This window comes from Equus caballus, unplaced genomic scaffold, assembly GCF_041296265.1.
Source record: "Equus caballus isolate H_3958 breed thoroughbred unplaced genomic scaffold, TB-T2T haplotype2-0000769, whole genome shotgun sequence".
In the NCBI taxonomy this organism is placed as follows: domain Eukaryota; kingdom Metazoa; phylum Chordata; class Mammalia; order Perissodactyla; family Equidae; genus Equus; species Equus caballus.
Genome location: NW_027221988.1, coordinates 218,887 through 234,398, shown reverse-complemented (window position 1 = coordinate 234,398; position 15,512 = coordinate 218,887). Strand labels below are relative to the sequence as shown.

Here is a 15,512-nt window from a genome sequence, read left to right as displayed (position 1 = left end):
AGACTTCTCTTGCCATTTGATTGGTGGAATTGCTCTAGTTTGCTGTGTCCTGAGGTGCTCAGGACACATAATCATTCATCCACTGACTGTCAGTACTTATGTCACCGTTGCTTTCACCACACATTCCTTTTATATTGTTAATAAAAACATTGGTCTACCCCACCGACTACCATGATTTCCCTGGGGGTTCATTTTCAGATGAGTTATTGAAGCGTGATACATATTCACTTCTTGCCTCCCCTTCACTTTTTCCTTTCTTGAAAAGTTTTGAAACAGAAATGACCAATATTCACACTCTTATGCCATTTGGGATTCCTTGTGAGAAGATGCGTCTATCTTTATTCTAAGCCTCTTTACCTTTGCTGTGAGTGACGCCAGCCCACCGCCCCTCCTGCATCCTGTTCTGTCTCACTACCCCATCGGGAGAGGCCACTCTCCCTCTGACACCTGCGCACGTGGAAATTCACCACAGCAGAATCAGCCCTGATGGAATTCTCTCACCCCGTTGGGATTTTACTCAGTGACTACATCTAAATTGTTCAAAGCTTTAAATAGCATCAATTTTAGACAGAGAACTGATCAACCTGACATCAGTAACACATCCCAAATTTGAAGCTGTCAGCTCAGGTTGCATTCATCAGTCATTTCAGTCGACCATCTTGTTTGGCTTGATTGGATTTGATGGTGTAAACAAATAAACAAAAGCACGTAAGTTTTCTACAGCTAAGTATAAGTAAACAAATCACTTCAGTCTTTATGAATTCACTATTTAAATAGCATTAATGGAGAAGAAGTTAAGGGTTTATTAAAAATGTTTCTCTTATGATTCCAAATAAAAACAAAGTGCCACACATTCCATCTCTTTGTGGGTGCTTGAAATGTCAGTTTTAAAGCTTGCTGCGTCATGTCTAAAACGGCTGGATCATGGGGCCAGCTTACCCTGCCTCTTGTCACAGAAACGGGACCCACCTGTGGCATCAGCCTCGCTGAGGCATCCATAAGGAGCCACTTCTTCTCTGGTGCTGGACAACATCAAGTCCTCTTGGTTAAATATTCGCAGGTGTTTGGTACTCGTCACTATTTAAGCACAGTCCATGCTCGCCAGATTTGGTTGAATCTTGTGAGGTTTTCGGATTCCGTGGACCTACCTGATGTATTTGGCAGAGGTCCCAAGGACTAACTGTACACGAGGTTTCTGACGCCAATTTATATTTTAACAAGGGTGTTCATAGTAGTCAATTAACAAAAGTTGGTTGTAAAATATAACCATTTCTGAGCAAGGGAACATCAGTTTTACCAAGTCACTAAATAAGAAGATGTATTTGCTGATCTGCATTCCTGCTGAATCTCTGAGACCTGCAGTGTCTTGGTCAATTATTCAGCTGCCACCAGGTGAGGAGAGGAGGAGGACGAATGAGGTCATTGAATCTAGGAGATTCCAACCCTGGGATGCCTGAGTCCAGAGCCGTGGTTTTCTGCCTCCCCGGGTCATGATGGGTCTCCCCAGCTCTCATTGATGGGTCCACGTTTTCTACCCAAACCCAAGCCATGTGGCTACCTGGGTCTTGCTGTGGTTTGGGAGCCAGATAGGAAGTATTTTCCGGATAGATTACATTCAGAGGGATGACAGAAATCCGCCCAGTGATTAGCCAGAAGACCAATTAACTAGTAATAAGAAGACAAAGAGGTTGGGGATAGAGAAATTTAAGTATTTGCTTTAAAAAATTTTACCAAAGAAGCATATGCACATGGATAAAGATGACCACCCAGTATACTTATTGGGAGTATATAGTGACATGATCAGGAGGGGACGTCATCGTATTGAAGGAGGGCAACATGTCAGGTTTGGGACTGTCCAGGTTTGGACTGTCAGTTAGATTTGGTAGATGCTCTTATGGAAGATAACGAGGACTGGGAATGTTCTTGGTTTTACGTTGTATTCATAAAAATAAACCTTGCGTGAGTGTGTGCTGGACAGTGCAAGAGCCCTGTGGTGACACACGTTCTCTGCACTTGCAGCTGGAGGAAGGCAGTCGGCCACAGACACACAAAGAACCTGGTCTGGGCTTCTTCTCGCTCCACATGTTCATTCCAGCGCATCCCTCCCTCAGCCTCTGTGTTAGCCAGACACCAGCCCAGCCCAGCGCAGCCCAGCCCCCTCTTCTGAGAACTGGACCCCGATCCTCCTGCATTTTTCATTAGAACCCGTTAGAATCCGAATTCGGCTCGTGGCTTCCTAGGGTCTGCGACTCTGAGGACCCCTGCTAGGAGCATCCAGAGGCTGTTCTCCTAACCCGGAGGTGCGCACGCGCCTGGCACAGCAGGAAAACCTCGCTCCGTTAGAGGAGGCCTCAGAGGCGCCGGGCATCGCTTGGGCCGGTGGAGGCGGAGGCCGGCCGCCCGGCCCGCAGGCCTCCGGCTCCCGCCCGGCCCGGGCGCGTCCGTTTCTCCCGCACCGCCCTCGGGGTTCTTTACCGCGGGCGGGCGAGCGAAGGGGTGGAGTGAGGAGGGATGGAGAGGGAGGAGGCGGGATCGCCCGGGGGTTACCCGCTCGGGGAGCCGCTGGAAGTGCCAGGTGGCCTTCCCGGTCAGACGCCGCCAGGCTCTCAGCCTGACGCGCGTCTCCCCTTCCTTAGATTGACTCCTTCGGCTTTCCGTTTTCCTCTTGGGGAGGGGTGGGACTTCCGGTTTCATCACCGGAAGACGACGAGCCGGAGGAGTCCGTCAGAGGGGCCAGCAGGAGCGATTGCGTCGGCAAACGGGTAAGTTATTCTCTGACCGGGCCGGGGGGGGGAGGTTTGGAGGCGGGGACCGTCCAGCGTCTGCGCGGGGCCTGGGGGCGGTGGCTTGAGGGCTCGGGCCGGGCAGCTGGGCGCCGGGAGTCCCGCCAGGGCCCTTCGCTCTTCCTCCTCCCTCCTCCCCCCGCCTCAGCCCCTCCCCCGCTCGCCGGTCCCTCCCGACGCCGCCCAGACTCGCCCGACACCCGCCCGCCGCCCGCGCGGCGTCGCAGCCGCCCTGCCCCCGCCGTCACCTGCTCGCTCCGCGAGCCGGGCTCCCGGGGACCCGGCGGGCCTCCGTTTCCCCGCGGGCCCGGGCTCTCGGCGCGGAAGCGGCGCCCCGGGCGCCCCACGCAGCCCTGCACGCAGTCGGGGCGCTTCCGACCGCCTGGCTTCTCCGACTGGAACGCGGGCGCCCAGGCGGGGAGCTGCCCGGTGGGGGGGGGTTTCTAGTCCGGGCGGTGGTGTCCGTGGCTGCCCGCCCACTCCCTGTTTTCCCCAGCGCACCGATGCGCTGCTGCCACCCTCGCCTCCTTCGGTTGAGGATGCTGGTGCCCGAGAGCACCACGCCTGGAAGTGGACGGTCCTGGCCACTCAGGGTCCAGCTGCTCTCAGCAACTAGCGGGAGACCCCAGGCTGCCGCACGTCGCTGCTGGCAGCAGCGGGATCGTCCCTGGAGATACCCACCTCTTCCTAGTGGGCGAGCACGGCCTGAGTGTGCGTGCCCGCTTTCTGGAGCTTAGTCGGGGGGAGGTGGGTGCCAGGAGCTGCTGACCCCTGCGGTTGCGTTGAGTTTTGAATAGCCTGTTTATTGGGTTGGGGGGTTCTGGACTAGGACATCTTGGCAGGGTTGGCATCTGTGGACACATATGTAGGATTATTTTCTAGGTAATCATAGCCCGAATGGTGATTGTGTCGGGACTTTACAGTCCGTGCCGGTGGAACTAGTTACAGTATGCACCTGGTTTGCGGTGAAGCGTTAGTCCAGATGCAGCACTGCCTGGGGAAGGTCACTAACACGTATTGATTAGAACATCGTTAGGAGAGATTTTGATGCCTTTTGCTTTAATTAGCAAAAGGGAATGAACAGATATAATTGGGTTTTGAAATAAGCCTGTCACTATCAACAAGCATCCTGTTTCCTCCAACTTTGTTAAATGTACTTCTAGAGGCAGAATTCTGTGGAGGGAATGACGTTTTTCTGTTATTGTCCACATTAAAATGTTGCCATATTAACATTAATGCAAATTTTTGAACACTTCAAATAGTTATATTTTAACAGAATTTTGACCTGAAAAAGTCTATAACTTCCGTTCAAAGAGGTGATAATTATTTTGTTTGTTCATGTGAATATACCAAAGATGGAACTTTCACTGCAATTTTGTACTTGTATATTTGTGATAGATTTTTAACCCAGTTTTCAATTAGGAAAGATAAATTTTAACTTTTAAAAGTTTACCAAAATGTATAAACTTTCATGATTTTTGGATATTATGTCTATTTTATTTAATTACTTTGGCTAGTTCTACAGAGTTTACACACATTAATAGAAAAATGAAATTGAAGAAATGGTATAAACTTTTCCAGTGTGGTATGAGATTTCTAATTTTCATTTTTTCTAGTGTAGGAGTATTGATTTTTGTTTCAATATTTTCAATTTAAAATTCTAATTAATTCAGATTTCTCTTACTGAGTAGAAATGTGTAATTATACATTTTCTTCATTTTTTTTTCTAATGATCATATCTAAAATAATTGAATAGTGTAGTTTGGGGAAATGTTATAATGTTTTTACTGAATTTAGGTTTTCCCCCTCTATCCTTAATAGGTACTATTCTTTTTCCCACAGCTATTCAGACAGTGTGAATACTGTCCTCATGGGCCGAGGCAGCTGTACACTTAATAACTTTGGGATTGTCAACATCACCTCTCTTCTCTGAGTGTTATTGAAAAATTTGAGTAATATTTCTGTAACTATACCTCACAGTGATGCTAGCGTCAAATGAGATAATAAGAATGCTTTTTAAGTGGTAAAGAGCTATAAGTTTTACTACTGTATTTTTAGTATCTAATATGTTTACTAATGTTCACTAGCTTACAAGTTGACAATCAAAATGAGTTAGTCATTGTCTTTGAGTTTTGCCCTCTGCATTTTAAATCAATGTAGTGAACCTGAGTGGAGAAGGGAAAAACAGTCTCTGAAAATAAAAGTCAGAGCAGTCAAACTTAGTTGTATAAGAAGGAATAGTTCCAAGTTCAATGAATGTGATAAATCCTTCATTTTACTGGGTAATTGGGCAGAGTCTTTTAAAGTAGCACTCTTGTTATTTTATCTGATGTCCTGTCAGAATTAGACAAGTGGATATGAGTTGTTTCTGTCCATTCCTCATGGACCCATTTCATGGAGAGGGGGCACAAAACTTCAAAATTAAATTTGGATTTTAATTAGTATCCAATTGTAATCTTGCTTATTTTGGTTGGCAGAATAATGCAACTCCTCCTTAGCCCTATCCCTCCCAATACAAAAGATTCCACGTCCTAGTTGCTAGAATCTGTGACTATGTTATGTTACATAGTCTATGGAATATGTAGTAACGTGTAAAATGTAATAATATGTAGTGTTATAATTTAAAGCAAAGTTATTCGTTAAGGTCTATTTCAAAGTGAAATATTTTTTTTGGTAAGGTTGATTGGCCCTGAGCTAATGTCTGTTGCCAATCTTCCTCTTTTTGCTTGTACACTTAATAACTTTGGGATTGTCAACTGACCTAACGTCTGAGCCCATCTTCCTCTATTTTATGTAGGATACTGCGAAAGTGTGGCTTGACAAGTGGTGCTAGATCCGTGCCCAGGATTGGAACCTGCGAACCCCTGGCTGCTGGAGCAGAGTGTATGAACTAACCATTACACCACTGGGACGGCTCCAAAAGTGAACCATTTTATTAATGTTCATTCATTCTGTTTTTTATTGTGAACTTCAGAAGAACGCTAGGTGAGTGGTTTGGCCCTGGCATGCATCATGTATGTGTCCTGGGTTAGTGTTCTGAGGCCTGTATTGGACATCTTTAAAATGTGGTTGTTAGGGAGGCAATGTAGTTAGTGTTAGAATTCTTGGGGGTTCATATTCCAGCCTCTATGTATTAGTTGTAGGAAAATGGCCTTAGTTTCTTCCTCTCCAAGTGGAGAAATGATGTGTCTTTGAGTAGTTGATGAGATAATGTGTGTGAGCGTGGCTTAGAAACTATAAAATGCTGTCTCTGCACAGATTATTAAGACTACTCTACAGTCTTTAAATCCAGCCTTAATACATGCAACGTGAGAGTTCTGCACAACAAGAGGTCGGAAACATGGATTCTGTACCATGGGTTCTGTGGAGCAGGCAGAACCTTACCTTGCTGCCATATTGGTTTTGCCTTCTCTTACTTGAAAAACCAGACAGGCACTTCCTTCCTTCTTTTTAGTCCCATTTGTAAGATTGATTCAGAATGGGAGTATAGGAATTAGTTTGCATTTTTCCAGAACTAATTTGTTACCTTTTTCATTTCTTGTCAAACATTTTAAGTTTAAAGAAAATGATTATTTTCCGTTTATTTAAATTCCCAAAATGCTTTATGTTCCAACAAATTCACTTCATTTAAAATTAATGAAGTTTTTGAAAAGTCTTTGTGCTAGGCACAAAAAGTAAACCATCCCACTTCTTGTCCTTGTAATCTTCAGTAACCCCAGCAGTCAGTCCCAAGATACTGGCTGTAACAGAACATTTGTCAGTGCCAGAGGTGCACGGCGGAGTAATTAGCTTGGCCTGGAGAAGTCACAGAAAATATCACAGCAACGTGGAAGACCCATGGGAGTTTTCTGTGCGGATGTAGGAGGAGAGGGCTTTTTGGGCAAAGAGGGCAGCTTGTTGGAAGGCACACCTGGTTGAGAACCAGTCAGCAGCCTAATGTGGGTCTTAGCAGGGCCTAAAAGAGGGAGAAGCGCCGAAAGAGGACAAGGTTTAGTTTGTCAAGGGCTTTGAATTGAAGGCTGTGTGCTTTACTTGGTACTTTTTCCTATGGTCAAGTTGAAACCGTCAAAGCTGTCAGATCTCCCACCCTCTGGTGTTGTCCCTTTTCCTTAATAGGTACCATTCCCTTTCGCACAGCTATTCAGACACTGAATACTGTCCTCAGGGGCTGTGTGAGAAGCTCGCTTCAGTAACTGAGGCTTTTCTGTGGAGGCCCCATTAGAGGAGGCTCTCTCCCTGGAGCCACTGAGGCACGCGAGAGGCTGGAGTTGATGACGTTCCACATAAGGCAGTAGAAGTAGAGTACAGAGGATAGAGTGGAGAGACATTTTTGATGTGGAAAGGACAGGATTAAGGGCCAGTGAAGGAGGAGGTGAGAGAGGGAGGAACTAAGAATAGTTTAGAGCACTGATCTTTGTGTAGAGAGCTGGCAGACTAGCTCCATGGAAGCAGGTTTGGGAGAGGAGAGCAAGATGAATTTGTTTTTGGTTGTATTGAGTGTTTGATATCTGTAGGTCATCCAGGAAGAGATGCTGAGATTAGAAGTAAGGTAGAGACTGGAAATAAAGGCAATGAGTCCCTGGACCATTTGAGGTGGCTGGAGAGCACGCAGAATGAATGAAGTAGACCAGGGAGGAAGATCGAGGCTGGGCAGGGGAAAGAAAAATACAAATAGCTGGGATTTGAGCATGTTCCTTCTTAGTATATGCCCGATGACGTCTGCAGAGTTTATCATTCCCTTTTAAATAGCAGGGGTCAGAACAAAGAGGACCCGAAAGGCCAGGTATTTGCTTTATTGGTGATTGTGTTTCAGCTCTGTGTGCTTTATGTTTCTCCTGTTGTACGATCAGTGTCTGAGTTGGTGATCTCTAAGCAGACGTGGAACCGTGAAATAGCATATCTCAAATTGCAGTCCAAGTTAGGAAAAAAACACACGAGGGATTTGAAATAAAAGATTTCCAAGATTCTCAAAATTCTAGGACTTTTTATTAAGTCTTGAATATACATTGAGTTGACACCTTCACAAACACAAACCCCTTTAGATTAGGAAATGACGTGGGAACGACGTTACACATTAAAAAAATCGGTCATTATATATTTATTAAAATCCTGAGGAAAACTTCAGATTTATCTAGAGCATTTTAGTATCTTACGTTCCTTTTGTATAATGCAGTGAACATATCCATTTTGTTAGTATTATGTAATTAAAACATAACTTCTATTAAATTTTAAGTCTCTAAGTGATAGAGTTTTTAAAAAAAAATATATTACATAGTTATTTTTTAAATATCCTCCTCCAGTGAGCAGATTTGACCTAGGCATTTGGAAAACTTGGCTCAGGTTGTTTTGTCCTGATAATTAACATTAATCTTTAAATAACTCTTTTGGCTTCAACATGGGGGAAGTTTATTAAAAGGGAAATGTCATTTGCTCTCTTTTAATGAATAAAACAAAACATAATAGCTGCCAAATTTTGTAGTATGTGCACAAAGATACTATATTATAGGGAATAGCCTGTGTTTTAGCAATGTATGATGTCCTACTGTTTTATTACTATTGAGTATGTGACAGTGACCGTCATTGCAAATATTTTAAATTTAAAACAATTTACGCCCTGCGGATAGATTATTGTGCAATAGCCATTTCTTTCTAAATGACGGTTAATGGATTTATCCTTTGAATACTATGTTTAGCATAATATAGCAGAACTAAAAGTAATGATCAAAAGACCAAGGTTAGCATGTGACGTTTCCTAAAGGCTTGAAATAACTTGGCGTTATGTATTAATAACATTCAGAAAACATAGTCATGCCTTAACATATTAATCTGCTTATATATTTCAGCTGAGGTGGTGATTTTTACTTTTGGCCGTCTTATAGAAAAGCTTTTTGAAAAGTTAACTTTCTCACATCAGCTGAAGTCTTTAAAAAATCTGATTAGTATTTTATAGAGAATACTTTCTTGCCTCTTTTGAATAATATAGGCTAATCATAGGCAGTAGCTTCATATATTGTTGGAAGAAGTGTAATTACAAAAATTAACTTGTCATACACCACAGCTCAGCAAAGTAACTTTCTTATAAGTCCATGGTCACAGTATGTTTTTGCAATTCAGCATCTGGCTCTGTGGGATATCGATGGCTTCTATGAAGAAAAGTACCAGGGTGAGCAATTAAATGCAAAATGACAGCATAAAATATGATCATTATGGTTATACAAAAGACGCATTTATGAATTTTGCAGATAACTGTCATTTTTCTGCTCATATTTTTCTGTTGCTTTGTTAGCTTAATAATTTTAGTACAATTTATTTTTTTCTTCTAAAAAATGAACACTGCCATTTTTATTATCCTGGCACTTGTTTATATGTCTTTTTTGTTTGTCAGTTTTGAAGATTAATGATAGTTGTTTCACTGTCTTTTGACACAATACTTTCAACTTGATTTCAAAATTGAAGAATTTAAAAAAATTGCATAGCAGTTGTATTATAAGAGTACCACTTCTTATGATGAGTAGTATTTTATCACGTGTGGTTTGGATAATAATCACCACCCGAAAGTAAGTTTTGCCAGTAGTTTCCTCGTAACATCACGTAGTGTTTTGAAGTATTTTTTATGGTATCAACTCTCTGATTTGGTCCAGGGTAAAACAGTGTTGACATGAGGAATCATATAGCAAAGTTGTTGTCTTTCTTTTGTCTCTTACTTGCAAAATGTATTCTACATGCAATGAAACTGCTGGACGTTGCGGAGAGGGAGTCACTCTGGAGGACTAAGTGTCCGTGTGACCTTTGGAGCATGCCATTGTGTGAAGCTCCGTAATGTTAACCTCCATTTTGTTAAGTTCCATTATGTTAACCCCTCTTGGCTCCTCTGCAGCCCTGCCTGTCTTTCCAGCCTTACCTTTCACTGCTGCCATTTTTGAAAACCTATGTGTTACCCAGTTGCTCTCGTTTTCTTTTACTTGTGCTTATAGTATCCCTGTCTCCCGAAATACAGTAGTCCCCCCTTATGTGGGGGGGATACGTTCTAAGACTCCCAGTGGGTGCTTGAAACTGCATAGTACTGAAGCCTGCATATACGTTTTTTCCGACATGTACACTGCTGTGATAAACTTAGAAATTGGGCAAAGTAAGAGAGTAACAGCAATAACTTCTGTTTGGCATATCCAGATTTCCAGCACGACTGCTCTTACACGTTGGGGAAATTATTAAATAAAATACGGGTGACTTGAACACCAGCACTGTGATACCTTGACAGGCGCTCTGATAACCAAGAGGGCTACTGAGTGACTGACAGGCGGGTATCGTGGATCCGGTGGAGAAAGGGATGATTCACGGCCCCGGTGAGAGGGAGCTAGATGGCACAAGATTTCATCACGCTACCTAGAATGGCGAGAAATTTAAAATTTGTGTATTGTTTATTTCTGGAATTTTCCATCGAATATTTTTAGACCTCTGCTGACTATAAGTAAGTGAAATTGCAGAAAGTGAAACCACAGGTAAGGGGGGGACCATTGTACTTTTTTTAGCCATTTGGTTAAATTCATCCTGAGCTTGAATGTGTGGTTGGAACTCTGTCCATTCTGTGAAGACTTTCTAATCTTAGCAGTCAACAGGAACTTCTTACTTTATGCTCTTGTGGCATATTTTGGGTGTCTGTTGTTATTATCAAAATATGCTTTGCAGATAGAGCATAGCTTAAGTTTTTTTTAATAAGTTTAAAAAAATCGTATTTACTGAAATCCTACTATATGCTGAGTACTGTGCTGGGTTCTGGGATGCTAGTGAAAGAGTTTATTTCTTCTGCTCAAGAAGGTCACATGCCAGTTGTAACGCAGAGTAGTAAGAACTGTGGTCGGGGCAGATGGGAATGTGCAGGCAGAGGGCTAATCCAGTGTCAGGGTTGGCAGTCTGGTTCTTGGAGGAGGCAGCAAGCCTGAGGCCTGAGGACAGCAGAGCACAGCCATGGAGCACGCGCAGGCCTTGCCCACCAGCCATAACTGCTTAGATGGCTTGGTGGATGGACCCGAATCATTGGGGACTTATGTCTCATGATGTTCTTGTTTTTTGTTTTTTTTTTTTTAAATTTAATCATTTTCGTGAGAACCTTTGAAAAAATTAATTTCCTAGTTTTCAACTTTTGGAACCTCTCCATAACCTGATTTAATATTGTCTCAGTGACTTAGGATTATTATTTTGTGCGTTGTCATGTTGGGCTCTAAGAAATCATGTCCTCTGGGCATTTTGACCCAGAGAAGGGTGTTTTTAAATATCTGAATGTTCCCTGATTACTTTTAATTTTTTCTGTCTGCTTTTTCTAGTTTTTCTTCCCTTTTCCCGTTTCACTGCTATCAGTGATCTTGTCTAGAGTAGCACAATTGCTCTCCATTATTTGCCATCGATAAGAAGCCAATGAATCAGGTTTATCAGTAAGTATCAGGAAGGGGTGATGGATCTGAGGAAGGAACTTAGAGACTCACCTTCAATCCCAGTACCTAAATTCAAACATCATCTCTTCAAATATGTTTTGCCGCTCCAAGCCCTTTTGGGCAGGTTTCTTACTTTTAGCTAAGGCTTGGTGGGTGATGTTGCTGCCTTGGTGAGTTTTTGATAGCTGAGGTGTTCGTGTTTCCCTGCATCACGATTCAGGTCATTTTGTTTTCGTTGCTCTCCTGATGTGGTCTAACTGTTTTGTCTGATTTCAGGAATGCTTTTAAATGGTTTATGTTTTAAGAATTAATAGACAAGGCTTATATTATCCATTTGTTCTTATATAACTTACTTCAATTATAGTATCAAAGCAGGCATTTTTTATTGTGATCAATTTTGAAGAAATTAGGTATATCAGTTTTATTTATTCATTATTAATTTCGTTAATAATCAAGTTCATGAATGATGAGTTTAGGAATCAGTGACACCCTCTGAATTAATTGCTTTGTTTATTTGGCAGTAAAGCAAAACTAGGACAGTATTATACATTTGCGATATGTTTCTATATTTAGATAGAGAGAGGTACTATCTGTTGTTATTAATGTTACTGTTATCTTTACCTTTTAAAAACAAATATATATACTAACAAACATGTCTGTGTGTGACTGAGAGAGAGAGTGTGTAAGTGTGTGTTTTTGTGTGTGTCCATACATATCTTTTAGCATTTCCAAATTGGCCCAGGTGATTCTAATCTAACCTTTCTGGTCAGAATTTTAAGTATGTAAAAATTCTGTATGAAAATGGTAATAAAAACGCAGTCATTCAGTTTCATAGTGCAATTACTTATTGTGACAATTCTTGTTCAGGAGGAGTCTGTTTCCACCAGCATTGTTTTGGACAGGGAGATGGCAAGTGTAGACTATACTCTTGAGTCTGTTAGGGAGTGACGCTTTTTCTACTGTAGTGCTGTAATAGCTTTACATTTTGTGATTCTGTGGGCTACGCAGACGTGATGTGTTCAAGATGAATCAGACGATAAAATTGACTTGTTTTCCATCTGATAGCTGGTACTGCTTTCAGCAGTAAAACTGAATTATTTCTACAGATCGAAAAACAATCTATGAGATATGAGGTCATTTTCCTTATATAGCCATAGTTAAATGATTTGTTTCTATGACTGGTTTTTATAGTATAACCTGTTAAGGTTTTATCCCCTTATGCTCAAGACAGATTTAAGACTTAAAACAGACAAATTAGAAGAAACAAAACTAGAGATTTTTTAAAAAGTGTAACTTGTTTACAGAGTTTCCTCACCATTTAAATTTTATTCTTTCCTTTTCAACAGGTGTATAATGCTTATTTGCTTTAAAACCCTTGTTCATTCACTCACTTATTCTTTTGTTTATTTTTTTGCTCAAAAACTTTATTGCAGAATAGTTTACATACAATAAACAGCATCTATATAAAGTGCACAATTTGATGGGTTTTGACAGTTCTATACACCTCTGAAGCCATCTACAGAATCAAGATAAAAGAACATTTCTCTTACCCCCTTAAGTATCCCCATGCCTCTTTGCAGCCCACCACCTCTTCCTGCCTGCCACAGGGAACCCGTGACCTGTTTTCTGTCACTGTAAATTAATTTGCTATATCTTGTCGTATGTGCTGTTGTCTGAGTCTTTGTGTGAACACGTGTTTTCATTTCTCTTGGGTAATTACCTAGGAGGGAAATGACTGGGGTAATGTGATGACTCTGTGTTTAACTTTTTAAGAAACTGCCATCGAGTCTTCTTTAATTTCTCTCAGTCGTGTTCTCTAGTCTTTAGTGCATAGGCCTTGCACATTTTTTGGTTAAATTTATTTTTGCACAATTTTAAATCAAATCGCATGCTGTTAATATTTAAAAGTGCAATTGATTTTTGTTTATTAACCTTTTATCCTTTGAATTTCCTAAATTCATTTAATTGTTCTAGTGTGGGCGTGTGTGTGTGTATGTGTGTATTTTACATCCTGAGGATTTTCTATGTAAACGAGAATGGAAGTAGTTTTACTTGTATTTATCCGGTATTTATGCCTTCACTTCTTTGTTCCTCTTCACTTTTAGTAAGTCTTCTTCCTAAAATCTGTTCTTAGATCTGGCATTCATCTACCCACTCTGGCTGTCCTGTGGTTACAGATTGCATGAGAGTATCATTTCCAGGTTTTATATTTTGAATATATTTGTCTCTGAATGTTAATTGTGTCTTTTATGCTTAGCACATAGTTTTGATCTTTTAATACAATCTGATAATTCTTTTTAACTGTAGTGTTTATTAACATTTAATGTAATGTAGTTGGTTGGATTTATACTATTTTGCTCTTTATTATTCTGCGTCTCCTGTGTTTTCTTTGTCTGTTCCTCCTTTACTGCCTTATTCTGTGTTGACATGAATTCTGTCATCTTCTATTTATCTGGGAATGTCTTTACTGCCCCTTCATTATTAAAGTATAGTTTTGCTGGATATGTGATTCTTTATTGATGGTTTTTCTTTCAGCACTTTGACTGTATTATTATTCTGGCTTTCGGCCTCTGTTATTTCTTCTAAGTCAGCTCTTATTTGTATTTTTTTCTCCTCAGTGTGATGCAAAGTCACCTGTTGAACATGTAGCTGTTCCTTGTATGTGGTGGATTTGATTGCTTTCCAGATTTTCTTATTGTCTTTTTCTTTTTAGTAATTTGACTATGATGTTTGTAGGTGTGACTCTCTTCGTGTTTGTACTTATTCATGTTTGTTAAGCTTCTTGTATCTGTAGATCAATGTATTTCATCAAATTTAGAAAGTTTTCAGCTATTACGTTTTAAAATATTTCTTCTACCCCTTTCCCTCTTTTCTCTGTTATTGGGATTCTTACTGCACATTTGTTGAAATACTTCAAATTGTCCCATAGGTCTCTGAAGCTCTTTTCATTTTCCTTAAAGTTTTCTTTCATTTCCAATCTTCTGAGTCGATAATTAATATCATTCTATCTTTAATTTGACTGATTCTTTCCTCTGCCTTCTCAAATCTGCTGTTTTCCCATGTAATAATTTTTTCATTTCTCTTATAGTGCTTTTCATCTCTAGCATTTGTTTGGTTGTTTTTATCATTCTCATTTCCTTATTCGCATTCCCTATTTGTGGAATCACTGTTATTATATTTTTAAAAAATTTTTGAAAATTTGAAAGAGTTCTTAGAACCTCTTTACAGGAGATACTTGAAGACTTTCTCTGCTACATTGACATCTGGGCCAATTTTCCATTGACGTTTTTCTCTTCCTGAATCTGGACCATAGTTTATATTTTCTTATAAACACAGCTTATGATTTCTTTCTTTGTTGTTGTTGAAAATAAGACATTTTGTATAGTGTGATGTGGAAAGTTTGGATTTTGATGCACTTTTCTAGAATGTCTTTTTTTCCCTTAACTTGCATGGTCTTAAAAGCATAGAATTTTATCTCCCTGTGGTGTACAGACACTGATGTTTATGTTCAGTTTTTAAATGCTTGCTTACTTGTATTTTGCTTTACTCTCTGGGTGTTTCCCCTGTAAATGTAAGAATTAATGGTCACACAATGATTTGGGCAGAATTTGTAGTCAAACACCTTGAGCCCATTATGATCTTTGCCATCTGTCTTTCTGTTTGTGGGTGTACAGGGGGCACATTCAAAGTTTACCTAGTTACCAAGCCTCTGTTCTGGGGCTTTTACTGTCTACCACGTTCCCTCGAAGTTGCTTTGCTTAGTCAACCAGGCATGTGTGGGGAACTTCATCTGGTCCTTTTATTGGCCTTTCATTTATAGGATCTCCTTGCTGAGTTTCTTGCTAGTCTGACAGTTGCCCAGACTGGGCTCATACCTCTGTGGACCAATGTTGTGAGATTTCTTTGGTTGCTTCCCACCAACTTTGGTCCCTTCTGGCTGACAGAGCGATAGAGGTTTGCTGCCTGCTCCAAATAGCTTCCTCCCTCCACCACCTTAGCTCATAGCTCCTCTTTTTGTGCCAGTCATGTGTTGGTAGAGCTAGCATGCTCTCTCACCAAGTCGCGGGGATGGTAGTCTCCCAGGCAAGTGCTCCTTTCTCAGCCTCTTACCTAGGGCTTTGGATAAAGTGCATTTTCCACTCGTTGCCTGAATATGGTTTTCAGAATCATAAAATTGTTGCTTTTGACAGTCCTATGCAGTTTTATACTTGTATCTGCTGAGAAGGTTCACTGACTTCTTTATTTTGCCAAAGCTGGATATTCCTGAGTAAGCCGTTGTTTCTTCAGAAGTGTCTTCTGC

General features: G+C 41.1%; 1 protein-coding gene and 1 long non-coding RNA gene across 10 annotated transcripts in view; one reads left to right on the top strand and one right to left on the bottom strand.

Moving 5' to 3' along the window:
- Positions 1–779: 779 nt before the first annotated feature.
- LOC138922340 (uncharacterized) lies at positions 780–2,675 on the bottom strand. 2 transcript variants are annotated; one of them, XR_011435431.1, is made up of 2 exons: positions 2,548–2,675; positions 780–1,665 (listed from the first exon to the last, which is right to left on the bottom strand). It is a non-coding gene; the product is annotated as an uncharacterized lncRNA (long non-coding RNA). The 2 variants fall into 2 exon arrangements; XR_011435430.1 differs by having other exon boundaries at positions 2,476–2,665.
- LOC138922338 (uncharacterized) overlaps positions 2,449–15,512 on the top strand; it is a 59,296-nt gene continuing 46,232 nt past the window's right edge. For 4 of the 8 annotated variants that reach the window (XR_011435426.1, XR_011435428.1, XR_011435427.1 and 1 more), the window contains exons 1-2: positions 2,678–2,762; positions 5,581–5,768. Coding sequence is in view for 2 of the 8 variants with exons in the window: in XM_070259074.1 (XP_070115175.1) it covers positions 5,722–5,768 (47 nt within the window). In the remaining 6 variants the exon portion in view is untranslated. Of the gene's footprint in view, positions 2,763–5,580; positions 5,769–15,512 lie in introns of all 8 variants that reach the window. The other 4 variants (XR_011435424.1, XR_011435425.1, XM_070259075.1 and 1 more) reach the window with 3 other exon arrangements.